Genomic DNA, 15,603 nt, shown 5'->3' with positions numbered 1-15,603 from the left:
AAAAAAAAAAAGTGGGGGCGGGGCTGGGGGAGTGAGAAATGCAAATCCTTGAGAAGGTGGTCAGGTCATGGGTCTCCAGGCAGACAAATCCAACTACTATGGCTACTCTAGGAGCTCTGGTGGCATAGTGCCTAAGGCATTTTGACTGCTAACCAGAAGACTGGCTGGTTCAAACCCACGAGCCACTCCTCAGAAGGAAGGTTGGGCAATCTACTTCTGCAGTGATACTGCCTCAAAAACCCAAGGAGGGGTCACTATGAGTCAGATCCGACTCCACGGCAGTGAGTTTTTTAGTTTATGGCTACTTTAGACAGAAGTGACAGAGGATAGCAGGTGACTCTGTCCAAATAATGTACAATTATTTAGGAATAGTCACTGGCACCACTGGGTCTCCCACAGGAAGTGTGTCAAGAGCAGTCACGTGCAATGGCATGGCCTTGAGAAGCCAGGCCTGCTGAACAAAGCTATTCACCATTATTACATAGATGACTGCTTCAGTCTAAAGGCAGAATATAAAATACTCCTACAATTGTAGTAGGATGAAGTGGGATGAGAGTTGGCACTAGAATCCCTACGAAAGTTGGGGGCACATCATCAACTGTAATTCCATCTTGCCAAAATCATTAGTTTGGAAGGCTTGGTGGGTTAGGAGCTATGCTACATAGTCTAGCACTTCCCACCCATTCTAGGCTGAACCTACAGATACTTTTGATGATATTTCATACTGGGTAGCGTTGTTGAACCTGGGCCTTACTCAAGGCTGCTGTCTTGAGTAAACTTTGAGTAGCAGAGTGCCCGGCCAGAGGACACCTCCACTTGTGGTACAAACAGAAAAATGCCCCAAAAAGTTCTCCTCCTTCCAAACAGGGAACTTAGAATTTCCTGATACAATCACAGCTGAAAGAGGGAGGGTAGCTTGGTATCTGGGTGGTCTATGAACTTTCTTGGTTGCTGTAGAAAGTTGATAATATTGGCTACCAGCCAAGTAGGTTCTGTTAACTGCAGTTGGATTTCTTGCCATTTGAGGGCACTGTTGGAAAACAGAAAGTGGTAGAGAATCTTGGCAATCCAGGCTGCTCTGCAAGGACAGTTCAAAGGTGGGGGGTGGGGGTGGAGGGTGCAGCAAGGAGAGAAATAGAAATTTGTGTATGTCCTAAAACAATGGAGCTGTGTATGACATCAGAAGGTAATTCTGATAGGCAATTTGAAGGTAGGATCTGAAGAGATTTCCACTGAGGCCTTGGTACAATGCCTGAGAAGATGGCTTTGGCCTCTCCAGTGGCAAGAGATGGGCTTATTAGGGCTGAGAAAAAATTCTTGTACACACCTGCAAGGTAGAGAATGGAGGGGCCTCTCCCTCACCCTCACCCTCACCCTCCAACTCCTACCTGACAGAGTGGTTGTACTAGACACCGGTGGGTACCTGAGTCCTAGCCCAAGAAGGAGAGCATCAATCAGAGAGGATACAAGGGTCTGGCTCTGGGCCAAGGGTCTGGGAGACTATCAGTTAGACAGACTGATCACACATGGTGGGAACGAAATCCACTCCAAAGAGAAAAGCAGCAATGGTGGGGCTGAGCCTGGAGGATGGACAGGCCAGAGGCAATGATGTAGACAACATCTCTTCTTGGGTTTTTAAGTTCTCAGTGAGCAAGTACAGGAAACTCTTAATTTAAAAGCACTCTCTTCATTTTTGTTTGTTTGTTTGTTGTTGCTATTGTTCTTGTTTCCCTGAAATAGAGCCTTAGAAGAAGTTATGCCCGTAACACCTGTGAATCCAGATGCCCTCATTAATCAGCCCAGAACTACCACGGAAACTCCATTTCACATTGGAATTCTCACCTTTACTTACCTCACTCATGGCCTACATTAACTCATGCTAACTTTTATTTCAATCTTCTGTTCTCTCTGATTCTCTAGTACTCCCAAACTTCTGGGAGTATCTCACCTTCCTACGCCAGAAAACCTCTCTCTCATTCATCCACTTCATCCTCACCTCATTGTCCCACCACCACTGTATCACATGCTTCCACTGCCCCAGACACCCTGAAGAGTGTGGTTCCTTCCTTGGGGTGCCTTTTCCTTCCTTCTGTCCAAAGAGCCTCTCTGGTTCTTGCCCTTTCTGACATGAGCCAGCGCCTCCACCAAGAGTGGGGACTAGAAGGAGAGGTCAAAGGAGCACTTTCTACATGTTGTTGTGTTGTTGTTTGCCGTCGAGTTGGCTCCGACTCATAGCAACCCCTCCTTGGGTTTCCGAGGCAGTATCACTACAGAAGTAGGATTGCCCAACCTTCCTTCCGAGGAGTGGCTGGTAGGTTTGAACCGCCAGCCTTCTGGTTAGCAGTCAAGTGCCTTATGCACTATGCTACCAGAGCTCCCACTTTCTACATAGTCGTCCCATTTACTGATTAGTTTTTCATAAGTAACAAAGAAGAAACAAATTTAAAATTTTTCCTTATTGGACCACTCACATACACATCCTGAGGCCTCTGGCAGAAGAATACACACCCATGGAGGAACTTGTGCTTTTATATGTATGTTGTTGTTGTTGTTGTTATGTGCCGAGTCGGACCTGACTCAAAGCGACCCCTCCTTGGGTTTCTGAGGCAGTATCACTACAGAAGTAGATTGCCCAACCTTCCTTCGAAGGAGTGGCTGATGGGTTTGAACCTCCAGCTTTTGGTTAGCAGTCAAGTGCTTTAGGCCCTACACTACCAGAGCTCCCCCTGTATATGTACATTTATATGTGGCCTATTCTCTGTGGCCGGAGAGCTTATGGCCTTCTCTAGCTTGGGAACCTCACAGCTGAATCTCCTCTTCCAAAAAGCCTACATTACTAGTCTATGTAGACTCATGATATAGTATTTTCTTTTGTTCTTTATTGAAACTAAATAATAGCTTTTTGCTTAATGCACTTGCTCCCTATCTTTACTGAAACCCCTACTCACCTTTTTAATGAATAATACACAATGAGTTAATAAATGGAAGACAGATGGGCTTTAGAATTCTCATATGTATAGCATAGACATTGACTTTGGGAATGCAGTATATTTAGACAGTGTTCCTCTTTTTAGAAGATTCATAATCAGAAATATTTTTTCTTAAAAACTATATTTATGAACTGTTTGCTTTATCTCAATAAACACCTCTGAACTGCAACTGTGTTTTATTGCTATTGGTAGAGATTTAGACCATAATTAAGTTGAAATTTACCTCTGATATATCCATCAATGAGCTGTAAATTAACTTCCACATTGCTAGAAGTTGGATCAAAGGTACAAATATTCTCAATTAAGTATCTATTAACATACTGTGGACAAAGAACAAAAGAAGGTTATGGGGTCCCTAACAAGTGGAAATGTAGTGTCTAATCAACAAGTTTACATGATTCCCTTTATAGACACTTTAAAAATATTTTTAAAACAGGCAAAACCAATCTGTGCTGTTAGAAGTTAGGACTGTGGTCATCTTTGATGTGTGTATATGGGGAGTATATGGGAGAGGGCAGAAAGGAAGACTTCAGGGATGCACCTAATGTTCTATTTCTTTATCTACGTCCCAGTGACATGGATCTGTTCATTGTGCAAAAATTCTTGGATTTCTGCACCGAGAATTTGTGCAGTTATGACCCATACATTTAAAGTTGTGTAGGTTTTTCTTCAGTAAAAAGAGTACTTAAATTGCACTCCTAGGTATTTACTCAAATGGGTTGAAAATGTATGTCCAACAAAAACCTGTACTCAAATGTTTATAGCAGCTTTATTCATAATTGCCCCAAATTAGAAGCTACAAAGATGTCCTTCATAGGTGAATGGACAAACCAACAATGATACATCCACACAATGGAGTATTATTGAGTGATAGAAAGAAATGAGCTATCGAACTACAAAAAGATATGGAGGAATCTTAAATACATATTGCTAAGTGAAAGAAGCCAGTCTGAGAAAGCTACTGTATGAATATTGTTTGATTCTAACTATATGACATTCTAGAAAAGGTGAAACCATACAGAGAGTAGAAAAGATATCAGTGGTAGCCAGGGGTTTGCAGGAAGGAGTGAGAGATGAATAGGTGGAACACAGGGCATTTTAAGGGCAGTGAAGCCATTCTGCATGATACTGCAATAGTAGATCCATTACATTACATATTTTTTAAAACCCATAGAACTGTAGAAACAAAAGAGCGACCCCTAACATAGACTACTACAAACTTTAGTTAATAATAATGTATACATTAATTGGTTCATCAAGTGTAACAAATGTGCCACACTAATGCAAGATGTTAGTAATAGGAGAAACTGTGTACAGGGGGCAGAGTGGCTATCTGGGAATCCTGTATTTTCTGCCCAAGTTTTCTATAAACCTAAAACTGCTCTAAAAAATAAAGTGCACTAAATTTCCAAAACTTACCAGTTTACACTTATCCCAGTCCTCAAAGTCACTTGAGAATTCCAACTCTGGATGAAGGAACAAGATAACCCCCATCAGGATGTCATGCACTAGGTTTGTGTTGGCTTCAATGTCCTGGAACTGGCCAGAAGAGTCTTCAAAAGAGTTTGGCTCTGTTAGAAGTTTGTGGTCATAAATCAACAGTGACACAAAGTCTATGGAGCTAAGCAGTCGGATGCTGTCCTGCAGCTCCTGTAGCATGATTCGGAAGAAGATCACTCCTGCCCTCTGTACTTCTCCGGCATTTTCAATCTCTGGAATAACAGCATGACATCTCACATTGTTGTTCAGTCACATACATTACTTTCTCTTGAATTCTGAGCATATTAGAGTAAACACCTTCTCCACCACCCTGGTATCAGAAGACCACAATCTAAGGTTTTAAACAATCTGTTTCTCTTGCTATGAAATCAAAAGGCAGACAATGGAATTATACCTGGTGAAGCTCACAGGAAGGCACTCTGAGGAAAGGAAAAAACTTGGGGTTTGGAATTAGACCTCAGTTTGAATACCCACTTTCCCTTTCATGGGTTGTTGTTTCTCTGAACTGCCTCTCTCTTCTGGGAGAATGGGGTGATCCTTGGTGAGTTGTGAGAATTAGATGAGAAGCTATGTGTAAAAGCGCTTTGTTGTAGACCTGACACACAGTGGATGCCCAAGAAGCACAAATTTTCTTCTTTATTACTATTGCATGCTACACACAGCTGGAAAGCTTTCAGCTTAATCCCACATAATGTTACTCTTGGAATTCTTTTCATTACATTCTAGGTAGGAGCTCTGGTAGCGTAGCGCTTAAGGCAGTTGACTGCTAACCAGAAGGCTGGTGGTTCAAACCCACCAGCCACTCCTTGGAAGGAAGGTTGGGCAATCTACTTCCGTAGTGATACCGCCTCGGAAACCCAAGGAGGGGTCGCTGTGAGTCGGGGCCGACTCGACGGCACATAACAACAGCAACATATTCTAGGTGGCCAGGTTCCCATGCCTTCTTCTTTCCTTCCCAATCCTTGAACTGGTTTTGTGCTAAGAGTAGCAGCCTAGTGGATGTGGAATTACAAGAAGTGGGTTCTGGTCTTGGCTGAGTCACAGACTTGCTATTGGACCTTGGATAATTCACTTTACTTTTATGGGTTTTAGTTCTTCACCTATAAAACAAGATGGTTTGACTAGTTCCTGCTGTATAACATAGAGGGCATAGCATGATCTTTGGGATCACCCAAATCTGGATTCAAATTCAGTCTTTACCACTTAGTAACTATGTAATTTGGAGCAAGTTGTTTGGCTTCTCTGAGTTTTGCTTTTCTAGCCTGTGAAGCGGGGTATTATCATTCATCTCATAAGGCTGGGGTGCGGATTAATTGAAATACTGTATTTGAAGTGCTTGACATGTAATGGGGCATTTGATAAATGCTAGATCTATATTGCCTTTAAGAGTTGTTTTACTTCTAAAACTGTATAAAATGATTCTAACCAAGAGAATGTGATTCCTTACCCTTTGCTCTAATTTATAGACCACTCATCAGCCCAACTGTATGAGGGAATTCTTTTCACATGGAAATATCACACTTCTTTTTAGAAACGCATCCTTCGTTACACTGTCTGTGTTTTTCCCAAAATCTATTAAACCCATGGATCCAGACTGTTGCAGCATTCACAATACCTAAGATATACTTTTTCTTTATCTCTCCAGTCAATTCGCCCAGTATTTCATAGCAGGCAGCCTGGACCACCTTCATCATTTTCTGCAGATCTTTATATTCTCGATACAACAACATCCTACTCCGGCCAATGTTAAAATCGATGACTCCCAGAGCTTCTCCTGTTCTCTCACGAAGTGGAATTGCTATGTGGGTTTCTCCACAGGCGGAGGCCAAAATAACTTCTGAAGTGTCTGTGCACTTAAAGAGGAAATCTCTGAAACCGAAAGTGAATAAGCATAAGAACAAAAAAACGTCAGCCTGTTTTACACATTCCAGCCAACTACATCTCGTGCCTACTACACTCCAACCACACCTGCCCTTTGTGCTGTTTCACCTGCTTGGAATACTCCATCCTTTGATTTCACATGGTCCCTACCTCCACTAACTCAGGTCTCAGCTCTCCTCCCTAAAGAAGCCTCCCCTGACCTCCACATCTAGAGCAGCATCACTTGAATCATGTTCCATCCTGATACCCGGCTTTATTGTCTTCACTGCAGTTACACGTATCCAAAGAAGTTCATTTTTTAAATTTATTTGTTGTCCAATAGATATTGGTTGAATACTTGAGGAATGATGGGTGTGTTAAACCATGTTCCCTAGAAACAGAGTCTGAGGAGCTCTGGTAGCATAGTGCCTAAGGCATTTGACTGCTAACCAGAAGGCTAGTGGTTCAAACCCACCAGGCACTCCTTGGAAGGAAGGTTGGGCAATCTACTTCCATAGTGATACTGCCTCGGTAACCCACGGAGGAGGGGTCGCTATGAGTTGGGTCCGATTCGACAGCACATAACAACAACAACAATAGAAAAGGAGTCTGAGACAGAGATTCTTGTGGAAGTAGTTTATTGAAGGAGAGCTCTTGGGGGAAACCTGTAAGGGACTGAGGGGTGTTAGATAGAGAAAGGGGTGAAGCTAAGCAAGAATGTGCTTTCAGAAGAACAGGCTGGTGCCCGACTGCCGCTGTCAACTACTCAGAGGGAGACTGGTGCAGGACATACTGGATAGAGTGAGAGAACAATGGGGAACAAAATTCAAAATCCTAAAAAAGACCAGGTCTTATAAAAAAGACATGGTCTTATAGAGCCTTGTGAGACCCCTGAGACTATGGCCCCTAGCTACCTTTCAAGTCTGGGATTGAACTCACTCCTGTGGCTTCCAGCCAAATAACAGACAGGTATATGGGCTGAATATTTACATCAGGTAGATACACTTCTTGGAGCTATCAGTCATGGGGGAACAGAAGGGCAGTGTTTGCATAGGAAGATAGGTGGTGGTGGGGTGGGAGTGCATGGGAGGGAAGGACATAGGGAAGAGGTAACTATGGGGAGGAAGTGTTACATTGTGGGAAATTGCAGTCAATGTTGTGAGACAAAATGTGTATGAACTGCTGTATGGAAAATGAATTTACTCTGTAAACTTTCACCCAAATCACAATAAAAATTAAAAAGGAAAAAAAGAACATGCTTTCAGGTGAAGTCTAGCTTCAGCTTGACACCAAGGGGAACTCTGGAAGGTAAATTATACCACAGAGTCTGTTCCATCTTGAGGCAAAGGAGAGGGGCTTTTGCATCCTGGCAGTGGTCAGTCATTGGCTCTAAGTTGCTCTGGGTGTGTGTATGTGTGTGTTTGCTGTTTACATAACTCTTAGGTACCTCCTGAAGAGAGACTCCAACAGTGAACCATTAGCAGCAGTACCTGCAGCAGCTGGCAAAAGAAATACTGACAATCTAGGTAAGGCACCAGTAGTATCTGCTTCAATGAGGGACCTGAGATTTCCAGAGAAATATAGTGGCTGCTTTTTTTTCTAGTGAAGCATAGACCCATCTCTTTCTTTCTTTCTTTCCTCATTTATGTTGATATTGAGATGCCATTCCTTTGTGGTATTTATAAAAATGTTGATGTTTTGCATGGCCTCAAAAAGCACATGTATAGTTCATAAGATAACTTATAATGACAGGTAGGATTATACTTCTGCTATTCCCACCCCCTCCTTCCTGCTGAGCCATCACTTTGTGTCTAGTACTAAACTTCCCAGTACGCATTGTACTAAACTTCCCTGGCATGATGTAAAAGCTGGTTGATCAACACAGTTCCTCTAAGGCCTTCTGCTCTAAGTTACACACAGGAATTCAAGGTTATGAATTTGGGTGTTGTTATAGGGACTCCTATAAACCTGTTGACCAGCACAAAGAATAACTAGGTGGAAAAGAGCTTGAAACTGAGTAAATATTTTGGAGTGAGGCCAAATGAAAACCTAATTAACTTATGTGATTAAATGTCAAATTAGCTTAGTCTGAGATACAGTTACTGCCTATTTATTCAACTACATTGATTCCCCCTAAGAAGCAGTCAGTCCCTTATGCAAAATAGGTATGTTCTCAGTTAAAATCTGTTTTGCATCTGTCCATAGTTTAGCAAGCTCTGGTGGCACAGTGGTTAAAGTATTTGGCTGCTAACCAAAAGGCTGGCAGTTCGAACCAACCAGCTGCTGCTCCATGGGAGAAAGATGAGGCAGTCTTGCTTTTGTAAAGATTTATAGCCTGGGAAAACTTACAGGGCAGTTTTAATCTGTTCTATAGGGTTTCTATGAGTTGGAATTGACTTGATGGCAGTGGGTTTGGGTTTGGGACATTTCAGTACTGTTTCTTGAATTCCACAGGTAAGAGTCATTCTAAGGAATCCAGAGCTAGGTCCTTATTAACGACAATATTCTCTGCCTCAACCTCACTCTTCCTCCATCCATCTTTTTAAAATTCACAGGGTCACAGGCTAGCTAACTTTAACAGATGAGCTCTAACAAGTGATATGGATAGATTATCATGTTGGGCTTTTGTTGAATTCTATGCCTACAAGAAAATCATAGAAGATAAAACACTATCATGCTTTAAAAACACAATTTAATATTAAAATATTTATGAAATTTGTTTTAATTAGAATTTTGGAGGAGTCACTACATCCCATGCAGATGAGTCTATAGGAGTTTTTCCTCAAAACCCAATCAGAATGAGAGTCAGTGTGCACTACTACGGGGCAGAAGCTGTGTCTTTCAGATCTGCTATCATGTCAGGGGAATGTGTTTTGACAGTCAAGAAAAGCAGAGAAGTCTCATACCTGAAGATGCATGCCTTCCTAAAGATAGTAGGGGGATTGGTGTGGATTTCTGTTAGACCCATGTACCCTGTAACCATCATATTGCGTAAAACATAGTCTGAATCCTTGAAAAAAGAAAAAGATTTAATTACAGAGAGAATTAATTAGACCTGATATTCTCATTACAGCTTTTAGGGACAGATAAGACAAGGACACTTGGCAAACTGTAAAGATTATGCTGCCTTGGCAAACAGGCTGCTAGCACATTCCCTAGTATACTTCTTCCATGTCTTACTACTTGGAGTTACATTTACTAGACAGATATGATTTTAAAAAATCTCACTCTGATCGTGTCTCTAGGTTTAAATCTTACAGCCCAAACCAAACGATTTCTCTTCTTATTCCCCCAAAATTGTAGAAAACGTTTATTTAAGTTTAGATGACCTCTCACTTTTCCATACAGTGACATTTTACTTACTCAGTACCTTTAAGAGATGAAATATTCCACAAGAACAAATTTTCAAAAAAAGAGATTATTCTAAATGCACAAACTTACTTTTATAGCTGTGATGAACTAATGTTTACATTCTCACTCAAAACCAAACTCACTGCCATGGAACCGCATCCAATTCATAGCGACCCCCCCTTGGGTTTCCGAGGCAGTATCACTACAGAAGTAGATTGTCTAACCTTCCCTTCCGAGGAGTGGGTTTGAACCGCCAGCCTTCTGGTTAGCAGTCAAAAGCCTTAGGCACTACACCACCAGAGCTCCTATGTTTACATTACTTTCTCGTTTTTAAAATTATGATCCATTTCATGTTAGAGTTGAAGAACAAGTTCTAATGTTTAATTTTCAGGGGGAAAAAATAAAAATCCCTGGACTTAATGATCCTCAGAGGTTCCTGGTTCATTTGGAACAGCTTTTGCTGCCATCCTGCACCTGACAGGTCCTCACTCAAGTCTGGTAAATACCACGGAAGGCGATGGGGGAAAGGAGGGAGGAGGGTGTGAACGCAACAGCAACGGGCCACCCTGGATTTTCCTCTGGACACACAGGCAGGAGCAACCTCGGGTGAGCGCCCCTCCTCCTTCGGTCCCACGGGCCAGCCCCAGGCCCACGCACTAAGGAGCCCTGCCTCTCCATCTGGTCCCCCGGCGCAGGATGTCCTGCAGCAGCCGGTTGACCACATCCAGCGTCTCATCCTTCTCCAGCACGATGTCATAAGAGTCCATGCAGCGTCCCTGGCGCTCCTCCACCTTGTTGGATAGGAAGCCAATCTTGAGAATGTTCTCTACACCTGGAATCCTATCTGCCATAGTCAGGTCCCCCATGGAGTCGCCAAGCAAGAGGATGTCGGTTTTGCCCTGAAACTTCTGGAAGTAACTAGAATTCCCACACACAGCTCTGTTGTTGTGTGAATGACCTGGCCCTTGAACCCCTGAAGGAAACGTTTTCAACAAATCCATAGAGTTAAACACAATATGGATGTTGGGGTAGAAAACTTTCATCTGTCAGATAATTTTCCAGGATATCACCAATGTCCATGGAAAAGATGAAAAGAGGAATGTTGTTATGGTAAAGTGTATTGAAGAACATCTTATATCCCTAAGCCTTGCATTGGATTTTCTCACCACCTGAGAAATCTGAAACTTCTGAATTTTCTGCTAACACAGGACATCATGAGCTTTGGTCCACCATTCAACCTTAAGAGGTAACTTTTCTCTGGTGGCCCGGTCTGAGGCGATCTCAGTTGGGTAACACCGGTAAAGCAGCGCCTTTAGCTCTTTCCTGCACTCTTCACCAACGATCTTGCAGCTATCCAGAATTTTAAGAAGGATATTGCTTTCTATCATATGCAAACCTGCTCAAGGTCATGTCAGAATCAGAAATTACTAAACCAAAAAAAAAAAAAAAAAAAAGTCACTGCCGTACAGTCAGATCTGACTCATAGCAACCCCTCCTTGGGTTTCTGAGACAGTATCTCTACAGAAGTAGATTGCCCAACTTCCTTCCAAGGAGTGGTTGGTGGGTTTGAACCATCAGCATTCTGGTTAGCAGTCAAATGTCTTAGGCACTACACCACCAGAGCTCCAGCGTTGGAAACCCCATGGGGCAGTTCTATTCTGTCCTGTGAGGTAGCTGTGAGTCAAAATCAACTTTATGGCAGTGGGTTTGGTTTTTTAGTTTCTTTATAATAAAGTAACAGTAATGTACTCTGTAAAATACACTAAACTGCGTTGTTGATGTTGTCAGGTGCCATCAAGTTAGCTCTGACTCACAGTGACCTTATGTACAACAGAACGAAATACTGCCTGGTACTGCACCAACCTCACAATACTTGCTATACCTGAGCCCATTGTTGCAGCCACTGTGTCAATCTATCTTGTTAAGGGCCTTCCCCTTTTTTGCGGACCCTTCACTTTACCAGGCATGATATCCTTCTCCAGGGAATGGTCCCTTCTGACAACATGACCAAAGTAGGTGGCCATTCTTGCTTCCAAGAAGCATTCTAGCTGCATTTCTTCCAGGACAGATTTGTTCATTCTTCTGGCAGTCCATGGTACTTTCAGTATTCTTCACCAACACCACAACTCAAAAGTATCAACTCTTCTTCAGTCTTCCTTATTCCTGTCCAGCTTTCACATGCATATGAGGAAATTGAAAACATGTGTCTTTGCTTTTCTTCATTCTTCTTTGCTCCAGATGAGAAGAGACCAATTGTTGCATCTTAGATGGCCGCTTGCAAGCTTTTAAGACCTCAGTCACTACTCGCCAAAGTAGGATATAGAACAATGTTTTTGTTTGTAGAACAAAGTTGTGCCAATTGAGCTTGATGTCCCTCATGACCATGGTCCTGAGCCCATGGGTCCAGTGATTTATTCCATTTGGGAGAAGTTTTTATGCCTCCTCCCTTTTAAAAATAATTCTTTGATTAAAAAAGAAACCTTGATAATCAGACCCCTAAGGGGCTGCATGCTGACTAGGTAGCTTAGAATATGAACTGCTTTGTAATACAAAATTTGCCTTCACACTCCAGGATTTCAAGTGTTCTTTCTACCAAGCTCTTTAGATGAAAAAAAAAAAAAAAAAAGTTTTCAACAGAATACTTGGCAAACTTTGAAGATTATGACACATTGGGAAACCAGCTTCTTGCTTATTTCCTAGTATGAGTTGCTACTTAGTGTTAAACATACTAGATTGATCTGATTTTTAAAATCTCTGACTGTGTTTCTAGGTTTAGATCTTACAGACAAAGTCAAACGATTTCTCTCCTGTTTTTCCTTCCCAATGTTGTTGAGATTGACTATTTCTGCTCTTAGACTAGAAGCATAATATAGAAAGTATGAGACTCATAAGAATATGGCTGAAAACAAGTTTGTTTTTCAGCTAGCCCAATAAATTATAAATTCAGCAAACCCTGAACCAATTTTTCAGTAGTGAAATAACCATTCCTTGTTAAAATTTCCTAGGAAACCCTTTGGAGAAGAAAACTGCAATCATATTTCCCCTATTTTCTTTCTTTTCCTCCTGGTTTAATACTTTTCCAATATCTAGTTTTTCTCACTTTTCTCGTTACACATTAGTTATCTTTAGTATTTATCTTCTGTGGTGATTATGTTTTTGTGTCAACTTGGCTAGGCCTGGTTGAGTGGCTGGGCAGCTGGTGGTAGGTATTCCCCATGATGAGACTGGCAATCAACTCCATGGTGGGCTCTACCACAAGCAGCTGAGTAGCGCTGCCTTTGGGATATGGTCTGCTTCCTGTATATAAGGAGAAGCTTTGCGAATGGTCTCTAGCATATGGCACGCTTGGACCCTGCATGTAGCCATGTCGTTGCTCAGCAGCCTGCCATGCTCTGCCGACCCTGGGACTTACAATGGACTTAAGTTAATGGCCTGCCGTGTGGACTGGTAACATCGAAACTGTGCCTTTTACTTGTCAGCCTTGGGGCTTCCCAGCCTCAGCAGCCTGCAGCTGCCTGAGTGAAGCAACGCTTCTAGCTCCAGTGGGCCGGAAGCAGGAGGCAGAGCTGGACCCCAAGGTTGAGGGGTTTTCACCTAGCCCCTAGAGCCTGGCACTCTGAACTTGGGCTTAAAGCCTCCAAATTGTAAGAATAAACCCCCTGTTTGTGCTGTATTCCTGTCAGAGTGGCACCAAGTAACCAGAACATCCTCCTCTTGATTTTTTTTCTTTGGATGAATATTTTGTTAAAAGAATGAAATAGAAGATATCAGAAAAGAACATATGTAGTGAAAGTAGATACTGTTTTGAAACACTTCTGTTTCAAATGTCTATGTGTGTGTTTCTGCACATGTGGGTCTTGGACAATACAACAGTGAGCCACACTGATCCCAGATATTTGGCATGCCCCAGGGCTGTCCTCAGATTTCCTTTTCTATTCTCACTTATTCTCTAGGTAATCCCATCTAGTCTTATAGTTTTTAAGTATCATTTATTCAATAGCCTGGATTTCCCCCTGAACACCAACCTCATCTACCCAACTTCCTATTTAATACCTCCACTTAAATGTCTAGCAGATATTTCAAATTATAATTTTAAAAATGTTTGTCAATTTTGTAGGTAAAAAGTTATTTTTTAACTTAACTTTGTGTTTATCATGAGAACAATTGAACATTTTCTCACTTATTGACCATTTGCATAAGTTGTTTTTTTTTTTTAAGATTGTTGAGGTCCTTTGTCTATTTTTATTCTGGAATACTTACTTTTCTGTTTCATTAATTTATGAATAATGATGTTAACCCTTTGATAGACAGGTGGCAATTTTTCCTCCAGTTTGTCATTTAATTTTATTTATAGTTTTGATGCAGGAAAATTTTACATTTTTATATAGTCAGTATATCAACCTCTCTTTAATTGTTTCAACCATTGGTGTAGGTTTAGCAATCTTCCCTGGAGGTAGCAGCAGTCATGAAATCAAATGATGTACAGACAGTCCCTAGGTCACGAATGTCTGACTTATAACTCTTTCTTGCCCTGAATCTTTCAAACTTGCCCCACTTTGAAGTGTGTGAACAAATCCCTATATGCAACAAATTATCACAATCACCTTCACTTGCTGCATGCACAGCTTCTAAATCATTGGAAGGGTTTGTAACCTTTTCTTGAACTAAAGTAAGCTAAATAAGAACTATATGCACCTGGTCTGACTCACTACAAATTCCACTTACAGACTTCAAGATACAGTTAGGGATGGATTTCATTCATAACCTGGGGATTACCTGTATGTTAGGTGCCATTGAGTCATCTCTGACTCATAGCAACTTCGTGTACAGCAGAATGAAACACTGCCCAGTCCTGTGCCAGCCCCATGATCTTTGCTATACCTGAGCCCATCATTGCAGCCACTGTGTCTATTGAGGGCCTTCTCCTTTTTCAGTGACCCACCACTTTGCCAAGCATGATATCCTTCTTCAGAGAATGGTCCCTTCTTACAACATGACCAAAGCAGGTGAGATGAAGTCTGGCCATTCTTGCTTCCAAGGAGCATTCCAGCTGCACTTCTTCCAGGACAGATTTGTTAGTTCTTTTAGCAGACCGTGGTACTTTCAGCATTCTTCACCAACACCACAACTCAAAATATCGACTCTTCTTTGGTTTTCCTTTTTCATTGTCCAGCTCTAACATGCATATGAGGCGATTGAAAATACCATGGCTTATGTCAAGCTCACCTTAGTCTTCAAGGAAACATCTTTGCTCTTCAGCACTTTAAAGAGGTCCTTTGCAGCAGATTTGCACAATGCAATGTATCATCTGATGTCTTGACTGCTGAGTCCATTGGTGTTTATTGCAGAACCAGGTAATATGAAGTCTTTGACAACTTCAATCTTTTCTCCATTTATCATGATGCTGCTTATTGGTCCTGTTGTAAGGATTTTTATTTTCTTTATATTGAGGTGTAATCCATCCTGCAGACTATAGTCTTCAATCTTCATCAGTAAGTGTTTCAAGTCATCCTCACTTTCAGCAAGCAAAATTGTGTCGTCTGCATAATGCAGGTTGTTAATGAGTCTTCTTCCAATCCTGATGCTACGTTCTTCTTCATATAGTCCACATTCTTGGATTATTTGTTCAGTATACAGATTTAATAAGTATGGTGAAAGGATACAACCCTGACACACTCCCTTCTTGATATTAAACCATGCAGTGTCCCCTTGTTCTGTTTGAATGACAGCCTCCTAGTCTATGTACAAGTTCCTCATGAGCACAATTAAGTGTTCTGGAATTCCCATTCTTCTCAATGTTATCCATAATTTGTTATAATCCACACAATCAAATGCCCTTGCATAGTCAATAAAACACAAGTAAACATCTTTCTGGTATTTTTTGCTTTGAGCCAAGATCCAG

The 15,603-nt window shown here is 41.6% G+C and overlaps 1 protein-coding gene across 1 annotated transcript in view; it reads right to left on the bottom strand.

Annotated features, from left to right (window-relative positions):
- Nucleotides 1–15,603, bottom strand: part of EFCAB5 (EF-hand calcium binding domain 5) — a 177,094-nt gene that overhangs the window by 27,218 nt on the left and 134,273 nt on the right. Inside the window, exons 20-23 of the mRNA XM_042780486.1 lie at nt 9,257–9,360; nt 6,106–6,359; nt 4,410–4,702; nt 3,214–3,310 (exon numbers count right to left, since the gene is read on the bottom strand). Of these exons, the coding sequence (XP_042636420.1) occupies nt 3,214–3,310; nt 4,410–4,702; nt 6,106–6,359; nt 9,257–9,360 (748 nt within the window). The remainder of the gene's footprint in view (nt 1–3,213; nt 3,311–4,409; nt 4,703–6,105; nt 6,360–9,256; nt 9,361–15,603) is intronic.

Source organism: Orycteropus afer, unplaced genomic scaffold, assembly GCF_000298275.1.
Source record: "Orycteropus afer afer isolate SDZICR_OR568_19922 unplaced genomic scaffold, OryAfe1.0 scaffold00042, whole genome shotgun sequence".
NCBI classification, from domain to species: Eukaryota; Metazoa; Chordata; class Mammalia; order Tubulidentata; family Orycteropodidae; genus Orycteropus; species Orycteropus afer.
Note: the sequence above shows the minus strand (reverse complement) of the source record. Positions and strands in the feature narration are given on the sequence as shown.